At 48.0% G+C, this 25,041-nt stretch overlaps 2 protein-coding genes across 4 annotated transcripts; one reads left to right on the top strand and one right to left on the bottom strand.

Annotated features, from left to right (window-relative positions):
* Positions 1 to 3,959: 3,959 nt before the first annotated feature.
* On the bottom strand, positions 3,960 to 12,463 carry PRR3 (proline rich 3). 2 transcript variants are annotated; one of them, XM_003944656.3, is made up of 4 exons: positions 11,351 to 12,463; positions 10,571 to 10,633; positions 4,938 to 5,228; positions 3,960 to 4,687 (listed from the first exon to the last, which is right to left on the bottom strand). In XM_003944656.3, exons 1-4 carry the CDS (start codon positions 11,613 to 11,615, stop codon positions 4,581 to 4,583), a joined length of 726 nt encoding a protein of 241 aa, XP_003944705.1. In that variant the 5' UTR covers positions 11,616 to 12,463; the 3' UTR covers positions 3,960 to 4,580. The 2 variants fall into 2 exon arrangements, with proteins under 2 accessions (XP_003944705.1, XP_003944704.3); XM_003944655.4 differs by lacking the exon at positions 10,571 to 10,633.
* On the top strand, positions 12,419 to 23,854 carry GNL1 (G protein nucleolar 1 (putative)). 2 transcript variants are annotated; one of them, XM_003944653.4, is made up of 12 exons: positions 12,521 to 12,681; positions 13,102 to 13,267; positions 13,631 to 13,767; positions 13,905 to 14,056; positions 14,170 to 14,241; positions 15,272 to 15,479; positions 15,649 to 15,744; positions 16,163 to 16,357; positions 22,267 to 22,445; positions 22,523 to 22,685; positions 22,978 to 23,118; positions 23,505 to 23,854. In XM_003944653.4, exons 1-12 carry the CDS (start codon positions 12,609 to 12,611, stop codon positions 23,744 to 23,746), a joined length of 1,824 nt encoding a protein of 607 aa, XP_003944702.1. In that variant the 5' UTR covers positions 12,521 to 12,608; the 3' UTR covers positions 23,747 to 23,854. The 2 variants fall into 2 exon arrangements, with proteins under 2 accessions (XP_074254422.1, XP_003944702.1); XM_074398321.1 differs by lacking the exon at positions 13,102 to 13,267 and having other exon boundaries at positions 12,419 to 12,681.
* Positions 23,855 to 25,041: the final 1,187 nt, after the last annotated feature.

Below are 25,041 nucleotides of genomic sequence, written 5' to 3' on the forward strand. Positions count from 1 at the left end.
AGTCTCATTCTGTCGCCCAGGCTGGAGTGAACTGCACGATATTAGCTCACTGCAACTTCTGCCTCCTGGATTCAAGTGATTTTCCTGCCTCAGCCTCCCGAGTGGCTAGGATTATAGCACACCACCATGCCCAGCTAATTTTTTATTTTATAGAGATGGGGTTTCACCATGTTGGCTAGGCTGGTCTTGAACTCCTGACCTCAGGTGATCTGCCCGCCTTGGCCTCCCAGAGTGCTGCGATTACAGGCGTGAGCCACCAAACAGGCATGAGCCACCAAACAGTTCCCTCTCAGCTAAAATGTGTTGGTTTTTTTTGCCTTACATCTTTAGCCATATTTCATTTCTCCCTCCTTCTAGGTAAGATTTAAGAGGTAATCATAGAATTTCTCCTGCTTTCTGACAGCATCTAAGCCAGAACAATTTCCTGCTTCTTTTGAAATCAACGAACACAAACCCTAATCCTGTCATTCCTAGAAGCCCTTTTTTAGGGAGATAACCTCTGTAGAATTAATAAACTCAACTTAAATGCTTGCCTGTAAGTTGAAGAGCTGTAAGTTAACTTTGAAGAAGTTTCTTCCCAGACAACTGGTATTCTCTGCCTTTCTTTCATCCTAAGGGTTTGAACATGGATGAGGAAGCTAGATCTTCACTTTAAACTGTGATTAGAAGTTTGTGATTGTGAATCTAAAACTTGGGGGTTGAGGTTCTGAAAACTCAGGGATCATGTAGTGATGGCATTGTCACACATCTTGGATTGTCTACCTCTTGACCTGTGAGAAAAATAAACTTCTATCTTAAGACTAATTTGGGGTTTCTGTTACAAGTGAACCTAAACCTGATGAATGGGGACATAGCAGATACTTAACACTTAGAGTGAACAAATACATCCATGCTCATGGCCTCAACTGGCACTTATATACAGGTAACTCAGATTTGTCTCTAGTTCTAATCTGAACACCAAAACCTGCATCTCCAAATACCTACTTTATATCTCTGCTTGAATGTCTTAAAAGGCATCTCAGACTCAACCATCCCAAAAGCTCATTAGCGGCATTCTGCCTATTGTCTTCTGGAATATTTGTACAATTTTTATTTATTTATTTGAGACAGGGTCTCAACTCTGTTGCCCAGGCTAGAGTACAGTGGCACGATCATGGCTTACTTCAGCCTTGACCTCCTGGGCTCAAGTGATCCTCCTGCCTCAGCCTCCTGAGTAGTTGGGACTACAGCTGTGTGCCACTACTTCTGGCTAATTTATTTTTAGTAGAGACAAGATCTTCACTTTAAACTGGGAAGATCTTGCTGTTGCCCAGGCAGGTCTTGAACTTATGAGCTCAAGCAATCCTCCTGCCTCAGCCTCCCCAAAGTGCTGGGGTTATAGGCATGAGCCACCGTGCCTAGCCAATATATATATATGTTTTGAGACAGAGTCTTGCTGTGTCGCTCAGGCTGGAGTGCAGTGGTGAGATCTTAGCTCGCTGCAACCTCTGCCTCCTGGGCTCAAGTGATCCTCCTACCTCAGCCTCCTGAGTAGTTGGGACTACAGCTGTGTGCCACTACTTCTGGCTAATTTATTTTTAGTAGAGACAAGATCTTCACTTTAAACTGTGAAAATCTTGCTGTTGCCCAGGCAGGTCTTGAACTCATGAGCTCAAGCAATCCTCCTGCCTCAGCCTCCCAAAAGTGCTGGGATTATAGGCATGAGCCACTGTGCCTAGCCAATATATATATATATTTTGAGACAGAGTCTTGCTGTGTCGCTCAGGCTGTAGTGCAGTGGTGAGATCTTAGCTCGCTGCAATCTCTGCCTCCTGGGTTCAAGCAGCTCTCCTGCCTCAGCCTCCCAAGTAGCTGTGACTACAGGTATGTGCCACCATGCCTGGCTAATTTTTGTATTTCTAGTAGAGACCTGAGGGGTTTCACCATGTTGGTCAGGCTGGTCTTGAACACCTGATCTTGTGACCTGCCCGCCTTGGCCTTTCAAAGTGCTGGCCATGAGCCACTGCTTCTGGCCCAATACTTTCCTTTTTAAATGTCAGTTACATAAGCCAGAACTACCTGGAGAAATCTGATACTTTGTTTTGACCTGTAATTTTCAAATGCCCACTTTTCTCCACCTCTACTACCCAAGTCTGTTTCATCACCATGGCTCAATTGTACTACTGAAGTAGCCAGTAGCTTCTAACTAACTTCCAGGTCCAAGGTTGGCCATCTCCATACAAGCTGATTTTTTTGAAAAGCCAACCTAAGCCATGATACTCACCTGTCTAGAATTCTTCAAAGGCTCCTATTCTAAGAAAAGAGCCACATTTTCATTTTCTCCAAGGCCCTGAGTGGTCTGACTCCTCTTTCTTCTGTGTCACCTCCCACTGTCCCTAGTTTTCTTAGCTCCTCTTCCCCTTGGTCTTTTAGCGAAGACCTTTGCTTTGACTCCCCTCTCCCACCCCACCTCCTGTTTATCCTTCGGAGCATGTCTCAGCTGTATCTCCTTCCCTGACTCCCTTTATCATACACTTCCCTTTCACCCTGTCTTCTTCCCACCACTTTTGACAGGTTTAACTTCACATGCTATTTGTGATTATTTGATAAACTGGTCTTCCCTGTACATTTTAAATAAATTGGATTTGGCTGTCAGTTATCTGTAGTGCTTAGTATATTGCCTGGCCCACAGACACTGCAAATTGTTGCTTAAAGACTCCTTCATCGCCGGGCACGGTGGCTCAAGCCTGTAATCCCAGCACTTTGGGAGGCCGAGGCGGGTGGATCACGAGGTCGAGAGATCGAGACCATCGTGGTCAACATGGTGAAACCCCGTCTCTACTAAAAATACAAAAATTAGCTGGACATGGTGGCGCGTGCCTGTGATCCCAGCTACTCGGGAGGCTGAGGCAGAATTGCCTGAGCCCAGGAGGCGGAGGTTGCGGTGAGCCGAGATAGCGCCATTGCACTCCAGCCTGGGTAACAAGAGCGAAACTCTGTCTCAAAAAAAAAAAAAAAAAAAAAAAAAAAGACTCCTTCATCATTAACCACTTCATAAACACAAACTCCATAAAGTAAAATGTTTAAAAATAACTCCAGGGACACTTGGCCTTTCCTTTTTCCTACAAAACTTTGCCCTTGAACATAAAGCAGCTTGGTCTGATTGATGCCTACAGGCTAATGGAACCCCCATTGGTTCTTTCAGCCTGAAAGAACCTTAGGTTTTGTTATTCCCCATCACTAGTGTGTATGAACTACTGATGGGGAATGTATGAACATTCTAGTCAGCTCATTCAACTAGAATGAGTTCATTCTAGTTGAATGAGCTGACTCCACCAGGTAAGAACAGCTTCATCTGCCTCTCCAGAGATGACTAGAACACAGGGATTAAAGAAAATGCTGGTTTCCACTGTGTTTATTACTAATATAAAAAAAAAATGTTAAAAAGAAAAAGAAAACCTCATTCTCAGTTCTCCAACAGCTCTCATCCCCTCCCTCTTGCCAGTACAGCTCCTGACTCATTTCCTCAGGGTCAGTTCAAAACGGAACCTGTTCACTGCTGTTTTCACAGAAAACAACCAGTACCAGGATGTAGGGAAAGAGGGTTGGAAGAGGGCAACAGTACTGTCCAGTTTCCACCCAAACATAGGCAAGGTGGAGATTCACAGAATTCAAATGAAATGACTGGTGCATTCACAATGACAGTCTAACTAAAATGGGCTAGAAGGGATCTACGTAGGAAAGCCACTGGAGGCTTTACATGACATCTCAAGGGCCTGTGTCAGACCCAGAATAACCAACAGGAGAATGGGGAGGCCCAGGGAGGCAGTTTGATGGAAGGTTCACAATTCTCCCATGTTGGGAGGTGGGAAAGTCTAGAGGGCACCAAGAGCCTAACTCATTTTGGCAGAAAAACTTATTCTAGTGTTGGGAAGTCACAAAAATGCCATGGACACTGAGAAAGGCTACAAGGGGATGCACAGTTCCACAAAGCACGGTGATCACAGACCATAGTGGTGGGGATCATGCTACTGACAGCGAAACTACGAAATCCAAAAGTAGGGAAAGTGGCCTTGTAGGAAGTAGCTCTGCACCAGTCACCCAAACTTGACCCCAGGTTAGACAACCTGGCAGAGTTTCACAAGCAGCTGACAACACTGGGGGTATGAGATGTCACATAAAAATGACTTAAAACAAGCAGCTAGAAGAAGGGAATGGTAGGAAACCACTCCAGGGCTCTCAGGAATCGAGGGCAATTCTGGGGAGCAGGTGGAGAGATGCACAAGAAACAGCACCAAAGAAGTTTCCTGTTCCACAGTCATTTGATGACGGGAAAGAAGATCCAGGAGGCAACTGAAGGGAGCAAAGATGGGTCCCGAAGGCAAGTCTCTACAGGCTGGATCAGAAGAAAGCGCATACACCTCACACCAGTGACACAACACAACTGTGGACCCCAAACTGGGGAGGTGGCGGATGGGGTAGGTGTGTCACTGACTGAGGGTGTTGGAAGAGCCTCACAGTAGCCATCACAGGGCTACAGGGAAATGCATTGCCGCTAAGTCACAGAGAGCTCCTTCCAGCCTGGATGGGAAGGCACAGTCTCACAGGGGAGGTCCATTGACGCCTGGGTGGTAGAAGGCACAGAGGTCCTCATATCGACAGTGGCCCTTTTTGGCAAAATGTCGGCAGACAGGGCGGTCAGATTTGTCTGTGAACAAGTGAAAATTGAACATTTAAAAATTTGAGCAAGAAAGAAAACAAATATAGTGAAAAGCAGAGACAGAAGGAGGACATTTCCTACCCCTACCATTTCCAGGTATTTTGGAATGGTAGTCTTTCTCTTGGGAGAAATAACATTCCGGTCTATTTCTGCTTCAAAAGCAAACAAGGAAAGCCCGGAGATGATCATGAATGTTCCGTCACTCTGGGAGTAATGGGCATAACAAAATGGACCTCACCTTCCATAACCTGGGGGTCATCCTTGGGCGGGCAGGTATTCTTGATAAGAGACCAGCTTTTGAGCCTTCGAGGGTTTCTCTGTTCTTTGTGAAAGCTTCCCCTGGTGGGACCCCCATGGCCTGGCCCCGGAAAAGGCGGTTCCGCATTGACTCCCCACCAACCACGACCATATGGGCTAGACCTGGGGCCAAGGCCTCCCCGAATTGGGCCTCTACCCCATGGAGGAGGTGGGAGACTCAGCAGTGGTGGAATCAATGGTCCCCTTGATCCTGGAGGACCTCTGTGAAAAGCTGAAGAGAGAGAGAAAAAACAAAACAAACAGAAAGGTGACCAATGGGCAGCTTAATCCTAATAAGCCCTGATTTAAAAAAAAAAAAAATTTATTGAAGAACAGCATACATAGACACACCAGTTTTAAGTGCACAACCCAATTACCACAAAGTAGACACACTTGAGTTTCCGCCACCAGGTGATAAAGCCTTATTAGCACCTCAGTAGATCCTCCCCTTGTGCCCCTTTTCCCACTTCCCACCTCCTCCCCAAAGGTAACCACTATCCTGACAACATAGGTTAGTTTTTGCCTGTTTTTGAACTTCACAAAAAATGGAATCATACAGTCTGCATTCTTTTATGTCTGGCTCCTTTCGCCCAACATCATGTTTGTGTGATTCATCCAGGTTGCCTGTAGAAGTAGTTCATTCATTTTCGTTGCATTGTAGTATCCCCTTGCATGCATACACAACAACTTATTTATCCATTCTACTGAAGATAGACATGTGGGTGGTATCCAGTTTGGGGCTATAACGAGAAATTCCACTATAAACATTTTTATACATGTTGTTACATATATGTATGCATTTCTGTTGAGTATATATGCAGTAGAGGTATTGCTGGGTCATAGAGTATATGTTATGCTCAAGTTTCATACATAATGCCAAACTTTTTTTTCTTTTTGGAGATGGAGTCTCGCTGTGTTGCCCAGGCTGGAGTACAGTGGCATGATCTAGGCTCACTGCAACCTCCGCCTCCCGGGTTCAAGCAATTCTCCTGCCTCAGCCTCCTGAGTAGCTGGGACTACAGGTGCACACTGCCACATCCAGCTAACTTTTTGTATTTTAGTAGAGACGGGGTTTCACCATGTTGTTCAGGCTGGTCTCAAACTGCTGAGCTCAGGCAATCCACCCACCTTGGCCTCACAAAGTGCTACGATTACAGGGGTGAGCCCAAACTTTCTTTCGAAGTGGTTGTACCAATTTGCACTCTCACCAGCAGTTGTCCTTTAGCTTTGACAACACTTGGCATTGTTTTTTAATTTTTGCCATTCTGGTGAGTGTGAAAAGTGGTGTTTTTTTTTTTTTTTTTTTAATGAGAGATTGGGTCTTGCCACATTGCCCAGGCTGGTCTTGAACTCCTGGGCTCAAATGAGCCTCCCACCTTGGTCTCCCAAAGTGCTGGGATTATAGGTATGAGTCATCATGTCTCATCTTGTTTGTTTTTTATTGTGGTAAATTTACCATCTTACCTGTCTTTAAGTGTATATATAGTTCAGTAGTGTTACATATATTCATATTGTTGTGAAACAGATCCCCAGAAGTTTTTTATCTTGCAAAACTGAAACTCTGTACCCATTAAACAAAACTCCCCTTCTTCCATCTTCCTTCCCCCAGCCTCTAGTAACCACCATTCTACTGTTTCTTTGAATTTGACTTTATTTATTTTATTTTTTTTTGAGACGGAGTTTCGCTCTTGTTACCCAGGCTGGAGTGCAATGGCGCGATCTCGGCTCACCGCAACCTCCGCCTCCTGAGTTCAGGCAATTCTCCTGCCTCAGCCTCCTGAGTAGCTGGGATTACAGGCACGTGCCACCATGCCCAGCTAATTTTTTGTATTTTTTAGTAGAGACGGGGTTTCACCATGTTGACCAGGATGGTCTCGATCTCTTGACCTCGTGATCCACCTGCCTCGGCCTCTCAAAGTGCTGGGATTACAGGCTTGAGCCACCACGCCAGGCTCCGAATTTGACTTTATTTTATTTTATTTTTTTTGAGACAGAGTTTCGCTCTTGTTACCCAGGCTAGAGTGCAATGGCGCAATCTCGGCTCACGGCAACCTCCGCCTCCTGGGTTCAGGCAATTCTCCTGCCTCAGCCTCCTGAGTAGCTGGGACTACAGGCACACACCACCATGCCCAGCTAATTTTTTGTATTTTTAGTAGAGACGGGGTTTCACCATGTTGACCAGGATGGTCTCGATCTCTTGACCTCGTGATTCACCCACCTTGGCCTCCCAAAGTGCTGGGATTACAGGCTTGAGCCACCACGCCCGGCCGACTTTATTTTTATAATTTTTTTTTGAGACAGAGTCTTGCTCTGACGCCCAGGCTGGAGTGCAGTGGTGTTATCTCGGCTCACTGCAACCTCCGCTTCCCAGGTTCAAGCAATTCTCGTGCCTCAGCCACCTGAGTAGCTGGGATTACAGGCATGCACCACCATGCTGGGCTAATTTTTGTATTTTTAGTAGAGATCGGGTTTCGCCATGTTGGCCAGGTTGCTCTCTAACTCCTGACCTTCAGTGATCCACCTGCCTCGCCCTCCCAAAGTGCCGGGATTACAGATGTGAACCACCATGCCTGGTCCCTGAATTTGACTTCAGACTCCTCAGATAAGTGGAATCATACACTATGTCTTTACTTAACATAAAGTCCTCAAAGCTCATCCATGTTGTAGTATATGACAGCATTTTCTTCCATCATAAGGCTGAATAATATTCCATTGTATGAAAACACCACATTTTTTTTCATCAATGGACATGTGGGTTGCTGCTATGAACATGAGTCTGCAAATCTCAAGACCCTGTTTTCCATTTTTTTTTTTGGACATATACCAGAAGCAGGAGTTCCGAGTAGTTTCTATTTTTAATTTTTTGTCATAGGGTCGTTCTATTTTTAATTGTTTAAGAGGAACATCTTCATACTGTTTTCTATAGTAGTTTTACCATTTTATAATCCCAGCAGCGGTACACAAGAGTTCTAATTTCTTTCTTTCTTTTTTGAGACAGCGTTTCACTCTTGTTGCCCAGGCTGGAGTGCAATGGCATGATCTCCACCTCCTGCAACCTCCACCTCCTGGGTTCAAGTGATTCTCCTACCTCAGTCCCCCAAGTAGCTGGGATTACAGGCATAAATAAAAATATAAAATAAAATAAATAAAAAAAAGTAACCTCTCTCTCCTGGGTTCAAGGCTAATTTTTTTTTGAGATGGAGTTTCGCTCGTTACCCAGGCTGGAGTGCAATAGCACGATGTCGGCTCACCGCAATCTCCGCCTCCTGAGTTGAAGCAATTCTCCTACCTCAGCCTCCCGAGTAGCTAGGACTACAGGCGCGCGCCACCATGCCCAGCTAATTTTTGTATTTTTAGTAGAGATGGGGTTTCACCTTGTTGACCAGGATGGTCTCGATCTCTTGACCTCATGATCCACCCACCTCGGCCTCCCAAAGTGCTGGGATTATAGGCGTGAGCCACCGCGCCCGGCCCCAAGGCTAATTTTTGTATTTCCAGCAGAGACGGGGTTTCACTGTGTTAGCCAGGCTGGTCTTGAACTCCTGACCTCAGATGATCCACCCTCCTTGGCCTCCCAAAGTGCTGGGATTACAGGCATGAGCCACCACACCTGGCCATAAGGTACCTGTTCTGGTCTTTTGTCAGTTTTTCAAATAGCTTGTCTGGAAAAGTTCTTTATGTATTATAGTTATATATATATAGTTTTATATATATATAGTTATATATATATATATAGTTTTATATATATATATATATTTTTTTTTTTTTTTTTTTTGAGACGGAGTTTCGCTCTTGTTACCCAGGCTGGAGTGCGATGGCGCGATCTCGCTCACCGCAACCTCCGCCTCCTGGGTTCAGGCAATTCTCCTGCCTCAGCCTCCTGAGTAGCTGGGATTACAGGCATGCACCACCATGCCCAGCTAATTTTTTGTATTTTTAGTAGAGACGGGGTTTCACCATGTTTACCAGGATGGTCTTGATCTCTCGACCTCGTGATCCACCCACCTTGGCCTCCCAAAGTGCTGGGATTACAGGCTTGAGCCACCGTGCCCGGCATATATATATATATATTTTTTAAAAAGACAGGGTTTCACCATGTTGGTCAGGCTGGTCTTGAACTCCTGACCTCAGGTGATCTGCCCATTTTGGCCTCCAAAGTGCTTGGATTACAAGTGTGAGCCACCACGCCTGGCCTATTGGTTATATTTGTTGCAGATATCTTCTACTGTAAGGCTTCCTGTTGATTTCTTAATGGTGTCATTTAGCAAGTTTATATTTTCTAACGGTTCAATTTATCAATCTTTCCTTTATGGTTAGTATGTATATGTGCATTTCTTGTCTGCATACTCTTAGAGCATGAAAATACATTTACTTTTTTTTTTTTTTTTTTAAAGATGGGGTTTCACCAAGTTGGCTAGGCTGGTGGTCTTGAACTCCTAACCTCAGGTGATCCACTCACTTCAGCCTCCCAAAGTGCTAGGATTACAGGCATGAGCCACTCACCCAGCCCATTTACTTTCTAGAATAACTATTCTCTTACCTTTTATTTATTAATTTTTTTAGAGACGGAGTTTTGCTCTTGTTGCCCAGGCTGGAGTGCAAGTGGTGCAATCTTGGCTCACTGCAACCTCTGCCTCCCGGTTTCAAGCGATTCTCCTGCCTCAGCCTCCTGAGTAGCTGGCAATATGTGCCACCATGCCCAGCTAATTTTGTATTTTTAGTAGAGACAGGGTTTCTCCATGTTGGTCGGGCTGGTCTCAAACTCCCAACCTCAGGTGATCCACCCGCCTCGGCCTGCCAAAGTGCTGGGATTACAGGTGTGAGCCACCGTGCCTGGCCTCTCTTACCTTTTATACTTAAATCTACAGTCCATTTGAAATAGATCTTTGTATATGATTATGAGTGTAAGGTGAAATTCCATTTTTTTTCACATGAATATCCAAGTGATCCAGTATCGTTTATTGAAAAGACCAACTTTTCAGTTCCATCTTCATCATAAAGGAAGTGTCCACACATGTCCGGGTCTGTTACTGGAGTCTTCAGGACATAAGTCCTGTTGACTTATGTGTATAATTGTATCCAAACTGCATCGTTGTAACTACTACAGCTTTATAGTCAGTCTTTTTTCCTTGTTGTTGTTTTTAGAGACAGGATCTCACTATGTAGCTCAGGCTGGCCTCAAATGATCCTCCCACTTCAGCCTCCTGACTAGCTAGGACTATAGGCCTGTGATACCATGCCCAGCTTATAAATCTTGATATTCATAGCAAGCCTTCCCACTTGTCTTGACAGTCTCTCACCTTGATATTTTGCATATCCCTATAAAAATGTGTATTTTTACAAAAACACTGTAGATGTTCTGGCTTGGAATGCATGAAATCTGTACATCAGGTTGGGAAGAAGTGACATTTTTACAACATTGAGTTTTCCAATCAGCAAATATACAACTTCTCTCCATTCATTTTGGTATGGAATCCCTGATCTTTTGATGTTTAAGTCCTTTCTGGGTTTTATCCCCTCCCTTGCTCTCTTCTCCACAACCTAATACAAGGATCAGGGCCCCTTCCTCCTCACCTGACTTAGGGTCACCAGGTTTTCCATTGGCCATGGGGGGAGGGCCCAGAAGGCTGGGTGGTCCTAAGAGCAGACATGAAAATATGGTCATCAGAATGGATTAAGGGACTGATGATTCTGTTCTTAGGTGTTTTTCTTGTATTACTCATTTCTTAATTCAACTAGTAAAGTCAGGTATATTTTTAGCAGTCCTAGGAGTTCTCACCCATCTACCTGCGCTTTTTTCTGCAAAGCTGTTTCAGGGTTTGCAAAAAGTAGATATTCAATCAAAGGGGATAATGCAGGAGAAGATAAAACTTTTTCTTTTCCTCACCGTACCGTTGCTATCCAAAACAACCCAAGTGTCTCCAGACATAAACCGATCCCTCAACTGCTGGCCAGTCAATTCTCTTCTCCTTCCCCTTGGCCAGAGGACTAGTTCAGAGAAAGCTGCACCTGCACCTTTTCAGTCAGTCGGCATACAAGCTGTCATCCCAGTCATCACAATCTGCAACATCTCTACTGCCCCTTTCCCCTACTGTTCTGCGACTGCGCAAAAGAGCTCTTTATTCTCACCACCCCCGCCTTCTCCAGAAAGGTTTGGGGCCAGTTTGAGGTTGATGGTTCCAGTAAGAGAACTCCTCGTTCAAGGCTCCATTTGGGACAGCCCCCTTCCATTCCTCCCCAGCGCGTGCGCCCTTCCTCCTTCCGTTACAGCCCCCTCCTTTGCACCTTAGCAGCCCCTAGCCCCTCGCCCGGACGGGCTGACAGGCATGTGCACATCCCTCCCCGACCCCTCACCGATGGGACTCCCATCCTCCTCATCTCCAGTCTCTTCCCGCTCGGGCAGTGGGGGCTGCTGCTGTGGTGGTGGCTGGTGCGGATTCTGCTTCTTTCGTTTCGGCATCGTGGCTGCGGCAATGGCTGCAGCGGGATTTGGAGGGCAGTGAGGAAGGGGCACGTGGGGGATTCTGTTTCCGCTTCCGGGGGGGCGGTGGGCAGCGAGGATGAGGCTCCCGCCATTCCACTTCCGGAAGGTTGCGGGGAACATCTGCAGCGGCCGCATTCTGGAGTAAACTGCCTCAGTCCGTCTCTGCCAGGCATGGTGGCAACCTCACAGCTTCCCTTTGCTGCATTTCTGTAACTGCTTTGAAAAAAATTCCTCTCTTCTTCCCTCGTTGGAAACCACCACAACCAGCTCCTCAGAGTGTGCCACAGAGTCAAGAGGCTCTCGGGCCAGAAGGCCTGAGAAGAGGACTGTCGCACCGTAAGATCGCCACATCCGGTCCCCGGTTACTATGGTAACAGCTGCAGGCACAACTTCGTGCCCTCTGACCTCCCTCCAAAGTCCTTGTCCCGCTTGGGTTTCCCTTCTTGTCCCCTTTTGCACTTATCTGTAAACCTGCTCCTTATCATCGTTCTCACAAGGAATTTGGGTCCCAGCAGGTCGGCACCCAGGACTCTTCAGACCACCGCCCTCCCCTAAAGACCTCTGACCGTGCCCCTAGTGTAGCCCAGCAACCTGGCTGCCTACCCGAGACGCAGTCTCGGTTTTCCACTAAGGTCAAGCCCGAGGGTTGGTTTTAGTCTCAGTGAGTCCACGCCCCCTCTCCCCTAGGTATAAGCCCCGCCCTCCACTCCACCGCCCCCTCCAGGTGAGTGGTAGCTTCTCCCGGGAGCGCAAGGTAGTGATGACACGCGTTCCCCCTTCTCCGAACGCGAGTTGGTAGCGTCCGTGACGGAGTTAGCCCGGTCCTCCCACGCGCGCCTCCTTCTTCGCCGCCGGGGCGCCCTCTCGGTGCTAGTGGCTCTCACGTGCCAGTAGCCCACCCCGCATCATCCTCTCGCCTAGCTCCTGGAGGGAAGTGACTGTATATCTCCCTCGTTCGCCTTCCATCGCAGCCGCCGCGGCAATTCAGTCGGGCCCGCCCGCTGACGTCATCTGCTAGCCCCGCCTCCCCTAGGGTCCCGGGCCCCTGCGGCGGGGGCTGCCCCGGGGGGCAGTCAGTTGAGGCGGCGGGAGCTCGGTGGAGGGCGGGCCAGGTGACTGGTCCGGGCCATGCCGAGGAAGAAGCCCTTCAGCGTGAAGCAGAAGAAGAAGCAGTTGCAGGACAAGCGGGAGCGGAAGAGAGGTCAGTGCGGGAGCGGGAGGAGGGGGCGGGGCTCAGGCTCCCGCACATCTGGAAGGAGGGGTGTGATCGCTGCACCTCTCGGGGGCGTGGGAGGGGATCGCGGGAGAGCGCCGACCCTCGGGGCCTTTCGCGGAGGGGATTCCCCACCCCACCCCCCTTACATCTGGAAGGGGTGGGGAAAGATGGAGAATTGGGGGAGGGGAATCCCTTCAGCTCGCACAGGGCACGGTCCGCACTGCTCCCTGGAGGAGTAACTACCCCCCACGCACATCCGGGAGGGTCCCGAACTGGGTGGCTGGGAGGACGGAGCCTCCAAAGAAGTTGAGTGGGATGAAGGAGAGTCAGGCCGACGCGGGAGAGGGTCTTAACGGCGGCGCGTGAGAGCTGGCCAGCCCTGGCGTCACCGGCCCCTCCCCGCAGGGCTTCAAGATGGGCTACGCTCCAGTTCCAACAGCCGCAGCGGGAGCCGGGAGCGGCGGGAGGAACAGACCGACACCTCCGACGGGGAGTCTGTGACCCATCATATCCGCAGGCTTAACCAGCAGCCTTCTCAGGGGCTGGGTCCGCGAGGCTACGACCCAAATCGGTGAGGGTGGGAGGGGGCACTGGTTACGACTTTCCCGCCTACCCGGAAATCAGAGCTTTGGGGGAAAGCGGGCTGCTACTGGTGAAGACGGTGGGCCTAGGATGCCGCAGTTCTCCGCTGGCCGCTCGGCTCCCCAGAGCAGGCCACAATCTTCCTTTCCAGAGAGGCTGCAGAGAATTTGCCTTTTAAAAGGAGGAGGCTGAATATTGCCTGAAAGAGGAACTTAGGGGAAGGCTGACTTGAGACAGGAGGCTTCAACAACTCTGGAGAGAATGCTTTGCGAAGTTGATTGTCCAAGAGGGGAGAAAATGGGAGTTTGTGACCACAGGATTGCGCTGGATGTCTCGGTCCCTGTTCCCTTAGATACCGACTGCATTTTGAAAGAGACAGCAGGGAGGAGGTAGAAAGGAGAAAGAGAGCAGCCCGTGAGCAAGTTTTGCAGCCGGTCAGTGCTGAAGTGTTGGAGCTGGACATCCGGGAGGTCTATCAGCCTGGCTCAGGTGAGTGAGAGCAAGACAGGCATGGGCTGGGAAGGAGTTTGGAAAGGTAAGAGCCGACTGTGAGGAAGGAGGGGTCTGGGATGTACTGTTGAATACTGAAAATTTCCTCACACTTGGACTTCTTCCTGATTTCCCAGTTCTGGACTTTCCTCGACGTCCTCCTTGGAGCTATGAGATGTCCAAGGAGCAACTAATGAGCCAAGAGGAACGGAGCTTCCAAGAGTATCTTGGGAAGATTCATGGGGCTTACTCCTCTGAGAAACTCAGCTACTTTGAGCACAATCTGGAGGTGACTCAGAGTAGGGACAGGAGTGGGGCATAGTGACCCATGGTCAAATTGGTTTGGGGTCAGGCAGAGAGAGACTCTGTGTTGAGGTTCTCTTCTGGATCTTGTTTTCTTAGACATGGAGGCAGCTGTGGCGGGTGTTAGAGATGTCTGACATTGTCCTGCTTATCACTGATATCCGACATCCAGTGAGTACTAGTGATAAGGGCGGGCAAGGGGGAGGAGAGAGAAAGGGTTTTGGGGAGAAAAGGTCAGAGGCAAGAGTTGGAAGACAGGTATCCATCTTCCTGTCTTTCCAACCTCTACCTAGTGCTGATGTCTGCAGTTAGGAACTCAGTTTTTTATTCTCTCTTATCATAGCCTGTCACTCCCCCTTTGGCTAGTTCACTCTCTCTTCAAAACACCATGTCCTGTCTTTTAGCCCACAACAGTTAGACCAACAGAAAATCCAAGTGTGGAGCTCAAGGGATTCTATGAATGCAGTTGGGGGCTTCCTCCTGCCCAGCCCAAAGATGCCCTTTCTTCCTTATCTCATTTCTCTAGCACAGCCACATCAGTTGCTACTGAACCTACCTGGAATGCTAGAGTAGTAGTTAAGGCTGTAGACTGCTGCTGGACTGCCCTGTGTGAATCTTGGCTCTGCCACTTCACTCTTGTCCTCTAGTGGGAGAAAGAGAGGTCTGTGAGAATGTTTAGGTTGGGACTCCTTAATGATATGTACACACATGCTCACAAACACATACATGTATTCATGTGCACATCAATATACATAGGCATGTTTGCACACATTTTCACAGTCACATTCTTAACACACAGACATGCACACATGGGCACGTACTTGCATGCATGCATATGTGTGTATGTATACATTTACATAGTTGTATGCACACAAAAACAGACTAATTTCTACCCTAACCCCCATCCCTATTTCCGATCCCAGCCTTTACCTCAGTGTGCTAAGGGATGCTGTTTCCTTGTCTTGTTTTGGTTTTATTTCCATTTCTAATCATGACCTATAGGAAGCCCCCTGAGACTCAGAAATGTTACTAACCCCTGTTTTGTCTTCGTTGTTCAGTTTGGGTAGTTCATAGTTTTCAGCCCAGAATCTGCTACTGCCAGGGTCTTTTCTCTGAGCTATGCCTGCTGAGTGGGCAGCTGGAGGCAGAGAACTCTGGGTTGACCTCTCATTGCTCCATTCTCTTACCAACCCTGTCCTAGGTTGTGAATTTCCCGCCAGCACTTTATGAGTACGTGACTGGAGAACTTGGGCTGGCCCTCGTGCTGGTTTTGAACAAGGTGGATCTGGCCCCGCCAGCTCTTGTGGTTGCCTGGAAACACTATTTCCACCAACACTATCCCCAGCTCCATGTCGTCCTTTTCACCTCTTTCCCTCGGGACCCCCGCACTCCACAGGACCCTAGTAGTGGTGAGTGGGCAATGAGGAGGGAAGCTAGGGAAAGGTGAGTTGGCAGGGGACAAATGGGAGAACAGAGAGGCTTGTCGACAAGGGGGCACCTGGTCTTGGGCATAAGGGTGGTGGGAGAGATGAGAGACCTAAGCCTGTGTGCCAATCCTTTTGTACACTCTGATCTCAGTCTTGAAGAAGAGTCGGAGGCGAGGGAGAGGATGGACTCGGGCGCTGGGGCCAGAGCAGTTGCTGAGAGCCTGTGAAGCCATCACTGTGGGGAAAGGTATGTGGCCCTTAGAGGAGGGCTGTGGGGGACCATGGGGGAGACCCAAGATGCAGAATCATTTTGCTCACCTTTCAACCTCTATGGTGGATGTGTGCGAGAGGCCAGGGAAAGGGAAAGAATAAGGAGCAGATTGACTTGGTGGGATGAGAGGCAGCAGGTAGTAGGGAGCCTCAGTGGCTTGCTGCCTTCAGCCTTCCCAGTACTTTTCAGAAACTCAGACACAGAAATGTGCATGATTTCAGGGAGGGTGGGGTCAAGTGACCACTGGGAGAGTTCTCTGGCCTACTTTTGTTCCGGTTGGCACCGTACAACTCCAGAGGGTGCCATCTTACATCATCTGTGCAGGGCACAGTATGTGCCATCATACATAGCAGCCCTGGGAAGAGCCTCCTTCATCTTCTCTTTCTTTGAGCAGTGGACTTGAGCAGCTGGCGGGAGAAGATTGCTCGGGATGTGGCTGGGGCCACCTGGGGTAATGGCTCCGGGGAGGAGGAGGAAGAAGAGGATGGGCCAGCAGTCCTGGTGGAGCAGCAGACTGATTCAGCGATGGAGCCAACTGGCCCAACCCGGGAACGCTACAAGGATGGGGTGGTGACCATTGGTTGTGTGGGTAAGGAAGTGGCAGCTCATGCATGGTGGCCTCCAAGGAGGAACAGAATTTTCGTATTTGGAAAAGAGGGAGGTTGGTCAGGTCTTATTAGGTCCCAGGGTGTCTGAGGGGTGATCTCTGCCAGTGGTTGTGGGCAAGGCAGAAGAGGCATCTACTGTAGTGGAAAGATCATGACAGCCTGAGTTAAATTCCACCTCTTCTCAGCTGTGAGGTCTTGAGCAAGTGCTTTTGCTACTCTGAGTCTTAGTTACTTTGATTTTTTTTTTTTTTTTTTTGAGACGGAGTTTCGCTCTTGTTACCCAAGCTGGAGTGCAATGGCGTGATCTCGGCTCACCGCAACCTCCGCCTCCTGGGCTCAGGCAATTCTCCTGCCTCAGCCTCCTAAGTAGCTGGGATTACAGGCACGCGCCACCACGCCCAGCTAGTTTTTTGTATTTTTAGTAGAGACGGGGTTTCACCATGTTGACCAGGATGGTCTCGATCTCTTGACCTCGTGATCCACCCGCCTCAGCCTCCCAAAGTGCTGGGATTACAGGCTTGAGCCACCGCGCCCGGCTATTACTTTGATTTTTTAAATGAAGACATTGATACCTGATTAAAAGAATGGATCAGGGCCATGGATGAGGGCTCATGCCTGTAGTCCCAGTGCTTTGGGAGGCTGAGGTGGGAGGATAGCTTGAGACCAGGAGCTCAAGACTAGACTGGGCAACATAGTGAAATCCCATCTTCACAAAAGATTAAAAAAAAAAAAACAAAACAAAAAAACTAGCCAAGTGGGGTGATGTGTGCTTATAGTCCCAACTACTTTGGAGGCAGAGGCAGGAGGATCACTTGAGCTCAGGAGTTCAAGACTGCAGTGAACTATGATTGTGCCACTGTACTCCAGCCTGGCTGACAGAGTGAGACCCTGTTTTTTAAACAACAACAAAAAAAGAATGGATGTGAAGAACGACAGGGACAGTAGTGAGAGAGCCTAAGAATGCCTCACAAATAGTGGTAACAATAATAACAATTATTAATTATTATTGTTAAAACTTAGTATTTATATAGTGTTTACTATGTACCAGGCACTGTTTTAAGTGGTTTATATATATTAACTGTTTGAATTGTAGTAATCAGTCTGTAGCACAGTGATCATCAAATCATAATAGGAGCTCAGCAAGTATTAGTTTCCTTCTAGGTTTTAACCCTTTTAAGTTTGTTGTCAAGGAGAATCTCTCCTTAATTAAGGGCTTTATCTGAGCTCACAGTGGAGGAAAAAGGAATGTATGATTAGGACCCAGGGCCTATTTTCATTTTGGGTAGGAGAGGTGAGGAGAGACCTCGGCCAGGTTGTGGTATCTGAGGTGATACTGGAACCAAAAAGGGCCCAAACCAGAAGAAACTGGGGAATGTAGAGTACGTAGTTGGGCTCCTTGGATGTGCTCTGACTTATCTCTGTATCCTTTTTGTCTTTGGAAAAACCTGCCTTACTGCCGAGTGATTGCTCCTTGTTCCAGTCATTTCACCCAGGCTGTCCCTTCCCTGACTTCTGATCCTAGGCTCCCCCTCACAAGGAGCCTCTGTTCCCTCTCTTGGCAGCCTCTGCTCTAGTTGGTCTCTATTCTGCATGGTATGAGAAGGAGTGTGTTTGCTGTGGCACAGGTACCCCTGAGTTTGTATTTCCCTCCAGCTCTCATTCATTTAGCCATTCAACAAATATGTACTGAACACTTACCAGGTGTCAGATATTCTAGGAATGGGACATACTGCTGTGAAAATGGCAAAAAGGTCTGTACATTTATGGAGCTTATTTTTTTGTGAGTAAATAGATTTTGTGATCTGAAATCATGTAGGGGCAGTGAAGAAAATAAAGCAATGAAAGAGGGGGATAAAGAGTGGCTGAGGGGAGAGGTGATCAGGGAAAACCTCCCTGAGGAGAGAACTGGATAATGGGATGAAGTGAGCCATTCAGAGCTATGGAGAAAGGATTTTGAGGTGGCAGTGAGCTTGGAGATTCTGGCACCAGCAAGAGTGCCCAGGGGATTGGAGTATGGGAGGCAGGATAGAGTATTCGGGATGAGGTCATCAAGATCGCCAGGGCCCACATCATGTAGAGTCCTGAGGCTGTGATAGGCATTTTGGATTTTATTCCAAGACTCATGAGAAGCCAAGGGTAGGTTTTGAAAAGGGGAATGACAGGATCTGATTTTCTTTCTTAGCAGTTTACTTGCTAAGTAGAGAATAAATGGTGGGGAGTGGGCAAGAAAGGGAGCAGAGAGAGCAATCGGAGGCTGTTTCAGTAGTCTAGGGGAGAAATAAGAGTTGCTAAGAGTAGGGTGCTAGAGCTGGAGGTGGTGAGACAGGACCAGAAGCGTGATGTATTTTGAAGGTAGAGAAAATGAGATCACTGATGGCTTGCAATTGGCACATGAAAATGAGGATAAAGAAGGACTTCCAGGTTTTTGTCTTGAGCAACTGCAGATACTGAGATGGGAAGACTAAGGGAGAAGCAGATTTGAAGGCTTTGGGGAAGCAAAGGGAATCAGAAATTAAATTTCAGATTCTTTTTAAATATCCCTAGTGGAGATGTCAAATAGGCAGTGGGCAAGTAGTCAGAAGATTAGGGGAGAGAAGAGGACTGGAAATTTGAATTTGGGAAAGATTTAAATTTGGGGAGCCATTGATGGATATAAGTGGTATTTAAAGCTGTGGGATTAGGCTGAGTGCAGTGGCTTATGCCTATAATCCCAGCCCTTTGGGAAGCCAAGGCAGGTGGATCACTTGAGGCCAGGAGTTCGAGACCAACCTGGCCAACATGGTGAAACTGTCTCTTCCAAAACAAAAACTTAGCTGGGTGTGGTGGTGCATGTCTGTAGTAGTCCCAGCTACTTGGGAGGCTGAGTCACGAGAATTACTTAAACCTGGGAAGTGGAGGTTTCAGTGAGCTGAGATCGTGCCTCTGCACTCCAGCCTGGGCGACAGAGTGAGACTTTGTCTTAAAAAAAAAAAAAAAAAAAAAAAGGCTGGGCGCGGTGGCTCAAGCCTGTAATCCCAGCACTTTGGGAGGCCGAGGCGGGTGGATCACGAGGTCGAGAGATCGAGACCATCCTGGTCAACATGGTGAAACCCCATCTCTACTAAAAATACAAAAAACTAGCTGGGCATGGTGGCGTGTGCCTGTAATCCCAGCTACCTAGGAGGCTGAGGCAGGAGAATTGCCTGAACCCAGGAGGCGGAGGTTGCGGTGAGCCGAGATTGCGCCATTGCACTCCAGCCTGGGCAACAAGAGCGAAACTCCGTCTCAAAAAAAAAAAAAAAAAAAAAAAGCCATGGGATTGGATGAGATGTAGGAGAGAAAGGAAACAGGTAGAGAAGAGGTCAAAGACAGAGCTTCAGGACAGGCTGCATTTAGCTGGGCAAAGGAGAGTGAGAAGGAGGAAAACCAAGGGAGTGTCCCAGAAGTCAAGTGAAGGTGGTGTTTGAAGAGGAAAGGAGGGATCAGCTGTGTCAGCTGTTGCCTACAGGCCAAGTGAGAACAGAGACCTGCTCAGCGGGCTTGGTAATGTGAAGATCAGTGGTTTCAGTGGGGTGGAGAAAGCCAAACTGGAGTAGGCCGATGAGAGGAGGTGCAACAACCTTATATAATGTGTGAAAGGAACCTGACACAATTGCATACATACTGCACAATTTCAGTTGTATAAAGTTTGAAAGCTGCAAAATTAAGCTGCATTGTTGAGAGATACATGGGTCATAAACTAAAGAGAAACATAAGAAGTGGATTCCCTTAAAAGGATGAAGTTCACATGTGTGGAGGGAGAGGATTGTAATCAAGAAGGATGAGTGGAGGTCAGGTGTGGTGGCTCATGTGTGTAATCTCAGTACTTTGGGAGGCTGAGGCAGGTGCATTGCTTGAGGTCAGGAGTTTGAGACCAGCCTGACCAACATGGCAAAACCTCACCTCTACAAAAAAATACAAAAAATTAGCTGGGTATGGAGTTGCATGCCTGTGGTCCCTGCTACTCAGGAGTCTGAGGCATGAGAATCACTTGAACCTGGGAGGCTACAGTTGGAGTGAGCCGACATTGCATCACCGCACTCCAGCCTGGGTGAGGGAGTGAGACTCTGTCTCAAAACAAAAACAAAAACAAAAACAAACAAGGACAAATGGAACGTGTTGTCACACATTGAGTGGTATGGGGTTCATCAAGCTGCACAGGTAAGTTCTGTGCGTTTTTGTATGTGTTACAGTTTACAGTTACAAAGAAGATAGTATGAAGAAGTGGTGAAAAAAGGTAGATAAGTCTTTTAAGGAGTTTTCTTACAAAGTGGACAGAGAAATGGGTCTGGTGATTGTTGTTAAAGGAGAACTGTTTTCTCCCTCATTCCCTCCCTTCTTCCTAGATACTTCCATGTGTTGTAAAGGGGTGCAGTCAGCAAAGTGGTATATCTTTTCTCAGCCACAGTCAGCTGCCCAGGAGCAGGTGCTCAATGGACAGAGTTGGATTTTACAGGGTTGGGACTTTGCCAGATGGGTAAGATAGAGGGGAGAGGTGGGACTAGGGAGCTCCAGTTCTGTGAATGGGCCTGGCTGTGGAGCTGGATCATGAAATCTGAGTCAGTTAAGAAGAAAATTGAGGACATGAGTTGGGTATTGCATAGTGTTTCTCTGCTAAGGTCAGGGGTCAAAGACTTACTGGAATGGAGGAACCAGAATAAGTTTGCTGGAAAATGGGTTGTCAGGGCAGAGAGGGGGCTTGAAGTTGAGGCTTTGGAGCTGTGAAGTGACAGGATGCAGGTATTACCACGGGAGTGGACGGCTGAGGTGGGGTAAAGGAGATGCTCTGTGGAAGTGAGATGAAGGCACTGAAATCAGCCAGAAGGAAGATGGTGGTGGTTGTGAGCAGAGCAGCATTGAGCCCCAAAGCCTTCAGTCTCCTTGGACAAGTCATAATAGGTTTTTTTTTTTTTTTTTTTTTTTGAGGTTCCACCCTTGTTGCCCAGGCTGGAGTATAATGGTATGATTTGATTTTGGCTCATCACAACCTCTGCTTCCCGGGTTCAGGCTATTCTCTTGCCTCAGCCTCTTGAGTAGCTGGGATTACAGGCACCTGCCACCACACCCAGCTAATTTTTGTGTTTTTAGTAGAGATGAGGTTTCACTGTGTTGACCAGGCTGGTCTCGAACTCCTGACCTTGTGATCCGCCTGCTTCAGCCTCCAAAGTGCTGGGATTACAGGCATGAGCCACCACGCTTGGCCTGATAATAATAATTATTATTTTTGAGATGGCGTTTTGCTCTTGTTGCCCAGGCTGGAGTGCAATTGCATGATCTTGGCTCACTACAGCCTCTGCCTCCTGGGTTCAAGCGATTCTCCTGTCTCAGCCTCTCAAGTAGCTGCGATTACAGACGCCTGCCACCACCCCCAGCTAATTTTTGTATTTTTAGTAGAGATGGGGTTTCACCATGTTGGCCAGGCTGGTCTTGAACTCCTGACCTCAGGTAATCCACCCACCTCAGCCTCCCACAGTGCTGAGATTACAGGCGTGAGCCACCGTGCCCAGCCAAGTCATAATTATTATTATGAGATGTGGCTCACTGGTACTGGGTACTACTTACTGTACTGCAGGCACTGACCCACGCAAGTTTTATTGGTTATTTCATTTAATCCTGACCACCCTGAAGTAGGAGGCGTACACACTGTAAAATGAAGAAACAGAGGCTCAGAAAGTTAATTGCCTTGATATCACAAAGCTGGTAAGTGGAGGGGCCAAGATTTAACCCTGGCAGCTCAGAATGTGATTTGTATTCTGCAATACCATTTCCTTAATTTCTGAGTCTTAGTTCCCCTTTTACCTATAGGTATAGCACCCAGTCCCATCATAGAGTTAAAGACCTGTTAAACATTAATTTTCCTTGCCTTCTTCAGGTTTCCCTAATGTGGGAAAGTCCTCGCTGATCAATGGGCTGGTGGGGCGGAAAGTTGTGAGTGTCTCCAGAACCCCGGGCCATACCCGATACTTTCAGACCTACTTTCTTACCCCATCCGTGAAGCTTTGTGACTGCCCGGGCCTCATCTTTCCATCCCTTCTGCCTAGGCAGTTGCAGGTATGACGGGGAGGGTGGGTAAGGGAAAGAGAGAAGGTGGGACATTGAGGAAGGTACTGAGTGCTCATTCCCTTCAGGTTCTGGCAGGGATCTACCCCATTGCCCAGATCCAAGAGCCCTATACCGCTGTGGGCTACCTGGCCTCCCGAATCCCCGTGCAGGCCCTGCTCCACCTGCGCCACCCAGAGGCTGAGGACCCCTCAATGGAACACCCCTGGTGTGCCTGGGACATCTGTGAAGGTGAGTTCCATGTGCCTGGCTTCGCCCCACCTGGTTTCAGCTGCTCTTCCTTACCTGCCAGCCTTCTGGCCTCGCCTTTTACCCTACCCTGTCTCCTTTCCTCTCCTCAGAGATTCTGCCATTGATGAAGCTGCTGTCCACTCACCCCTAGATTTTTGTTGCAAAGCCAGTAAGATCTCTGGCCTGGAATGTTTTGGGGAAAACTTGGAAGGACTGTGTTATGGGAGTGGGAGTATGATAACTGGTACCTGGTTAATGCCTTCCCTTTCCATCCATTCTTTCCTCCCTCCAGCCTGGGCAGAGAAACGTGGTTACAAGACAGCCAAGGCCGCTCGGAATGATGTGTACAGAGCAGCCAATAGTCTCTTGCGGCTGGCAGTGGACGGCCGCCTCAGCCTGTGTTTTCATCCCCCAGGCTACAGTGAACAGAAAGGTCAGAGCCCAGATATTCTTCCCCAGTCCCCTGCTATGGTGTAGGTAAAAGGTGTGGGCTTTGTGGCCAGAGAGAGAGAGGGTGAAACCTGGATTCTGTACCTGTTGGCTAACCCTGTTACTTAACGTCTGAGGCGATTTCCTGATCTGCAAACTGAGGGTAATAATTGACCCTTAGCATGGTGACTGTAAAGATTGAAATTGATGTGCACAAAGCTTCTGTTCAGCAGTCTGCATATAGGGAGTTGAGTGAATGGATGAATGAATGAATGTAAGCAGCTATAAAGATTATTGTTATTCCTACTCTTTGCCTCTTCCCCGTCTTTCTCTGGCTTTAGTTCTTTGCTCAAAACTCTCCTTCATTCTTTTCTTGTTTTGGTTCCCCAGGCACCTGGGAGTCCCATCCAGAGACCACGGAGCTGGTGGTTTTGCAGGGCAGGGTGGGGCCAGCAGGTGACGAGGAGGAGGAGGAAGAGGAAGAGCTGAGCAGCTCCTGTGAGGAGGAGGGAGAGGAGGACCGGGATGCGGATGAGGAGGGAGAAGGGGATGAGGACACCCCAACCTCAGCTCCAGGGTCCAGCCTGGCTGGCCGAAACCCTTATGCCCTGCTGGGTGAGGATGAGTGCTGAGTTCCTTGCCCAGTGCCATCTTTCCACCCAATATCTTTGCTTTTGGACTGACCTGGGGGTAACTCCCCTCTGCTGCCCCACTTGTGAATAAAGATTGTTTGCTTTGTAGCCCCTTCCCCAGATGAACTGAGGTGAGAGCGGCTGTTCCAGGCTAACAGCTGTGGGAGGCTTCTCTCCTCATCTCCCTTCTTTTTTCATGCATTCTCTTTACAAGGGAAAGTTCTTTTAGGAGTTTATTTAGTAGGTTCTCAGTCTCTGAAACCTGCTTCCTCTACCCACTCTCCCACTCTGCACCTTAGGAATCCCATTATCTACATGGGGAGGGGAGATTAACTCCAGTTCCTTTTGGAGTTTGTTCCATTCTCTGATTTGAGCAGCAGCCCTGTGTGCCCCCTCCTGCCAGACCTGGTCATTCCAGGAGCTTCTGTGAGAAGGAACATTAAGAGAGGAGGTGTCCCAAGCTGATGTCTCTAAGTGAGATTTTTACAGGAATCGTTCAAATTCAGCAAATATTTATTGAGGGTCTATTGTGTGTCTTGACCGAGCATATAAGGATGTACCACCAGAGCCTAACCTAAATTTGCAGCCTGGCCATGATCAAAACCCCATCTTCAGGCACCAAGGTTTTTGGTTAAGAAGGGTGAATGATGTTCTCCAAATCCTGGGGGTTTATGCAGTATAATTCTAGGACTTCGTGTTAATATAAATTCTTAGTTAGGGCAAAACACTTGTGAATATCTTGATTAAATGTGTACGAGTAGAGTTTTAATTACTGGAGAACACTAGCGTGCACATTTATGATTTGATCAGAACAGGCCTTTAAGTACAGTGTTAAGTTTCATTATTTAAGAGCCTGGCTACTATGAGTATGTGAGGTACATAGAGGCGGTCACAGAACCAGCCTTCTGAATTCCATTTACTCTGATTTGGGGGTGGAACAAAGATGACCCAGTGCAGGGTTTGCGCTAGAAGCTAGCTCAATGGCCAGAATCATTTTAGGATTTCATCTCAGCATTGTAGCAGAAATCAATTCTCTCATGCGTCGGGGCACCTTAGGCCTTGCTGTACATTCCTTTGTTAAGCCAGCAGCTTGACTCCTAGATTTAATTCTTTTGAGAGATGGGAGAACGAGCTAGCTTTGTTTTACTGACTGCCAGTGTTGTCTGGGTTGGATGATAGCAAAAATCGTAGTTTGATAGCTTGACCACTAGATGGAGGAGTGAGAAGTATCAGACTCCGCTTTGCTTCAGCTAAGCATCCCTTTCAGGATCGGAGTCACTGGGCAGTTTCTCTAA

Source organism: Saimiri boliviensis, chromosome 4 (genome assembly GCF_048565385.1).
Source record: "Saimiri boliviensis isolate mSaiBol1 chromosome 4, mSaiBol1.pri, whole genome shotgun sequence".
Classification (NCBI taxonomy): domain Eukaryota; kingdom Metazoa; phylum Chordata; class Mammalia; order Primates; family Cebidae; genus Saimiri; species Saimiri boliviensis.

What these genes read in the sequence shown, in the direction of transcription:
- PRR3 (XM_003944656.3), bottom strand. Translation starts at nt 11,615, where the DNA reads ATGCGGCCGCTGCAGATGTTCCCCGCAACCTTCCGGAAGTGGAATGGC. An exon ending in ACCTGGTGACCCTAAGTCAG is followed by an intron (nt 5,229 to 10,570) that starts GTGAGGAGGAAG and finishes CTCTCTCTTCAG; the next exon opens with CTTTTCACAGAGGTCCTCCA. An exon ending in TGACCCCCAGGTTATGGAAG is followed by an intron (nt 4,688 to 4,937) that starts GTGAGGTCCATT and finishes ACTTGTTCACAG; the next exon opens with ACAAATCTGACCGCCCTGTC.
- GNL1 (XM_003944653.4), top strand. Translation starts at nt 12,609, where the DNA reads ATGCCGAGGAAGAAGCCCTTCAGCGTGAAGCAGAAGAAGAAGCAGTTG. An exon ending in GGTCTATCAGCCTGGCTCAG is followed by an intron (nt 13,768 to 13,904) that starts GTGAGTGAGAGC and finishes CTGATTTCCCAG; the next exon opens with TTCTGGACTTTCCTCGACGT. An exon ending in TCACTGATATCCGACATCCA is followed by an intron (nt 14,242 to 15,271) that starts GTGAGTACTAGT and finishes ACCCTGTCCTAG; the next exon opens with GTTGTGAATTTCCCGCCAGC.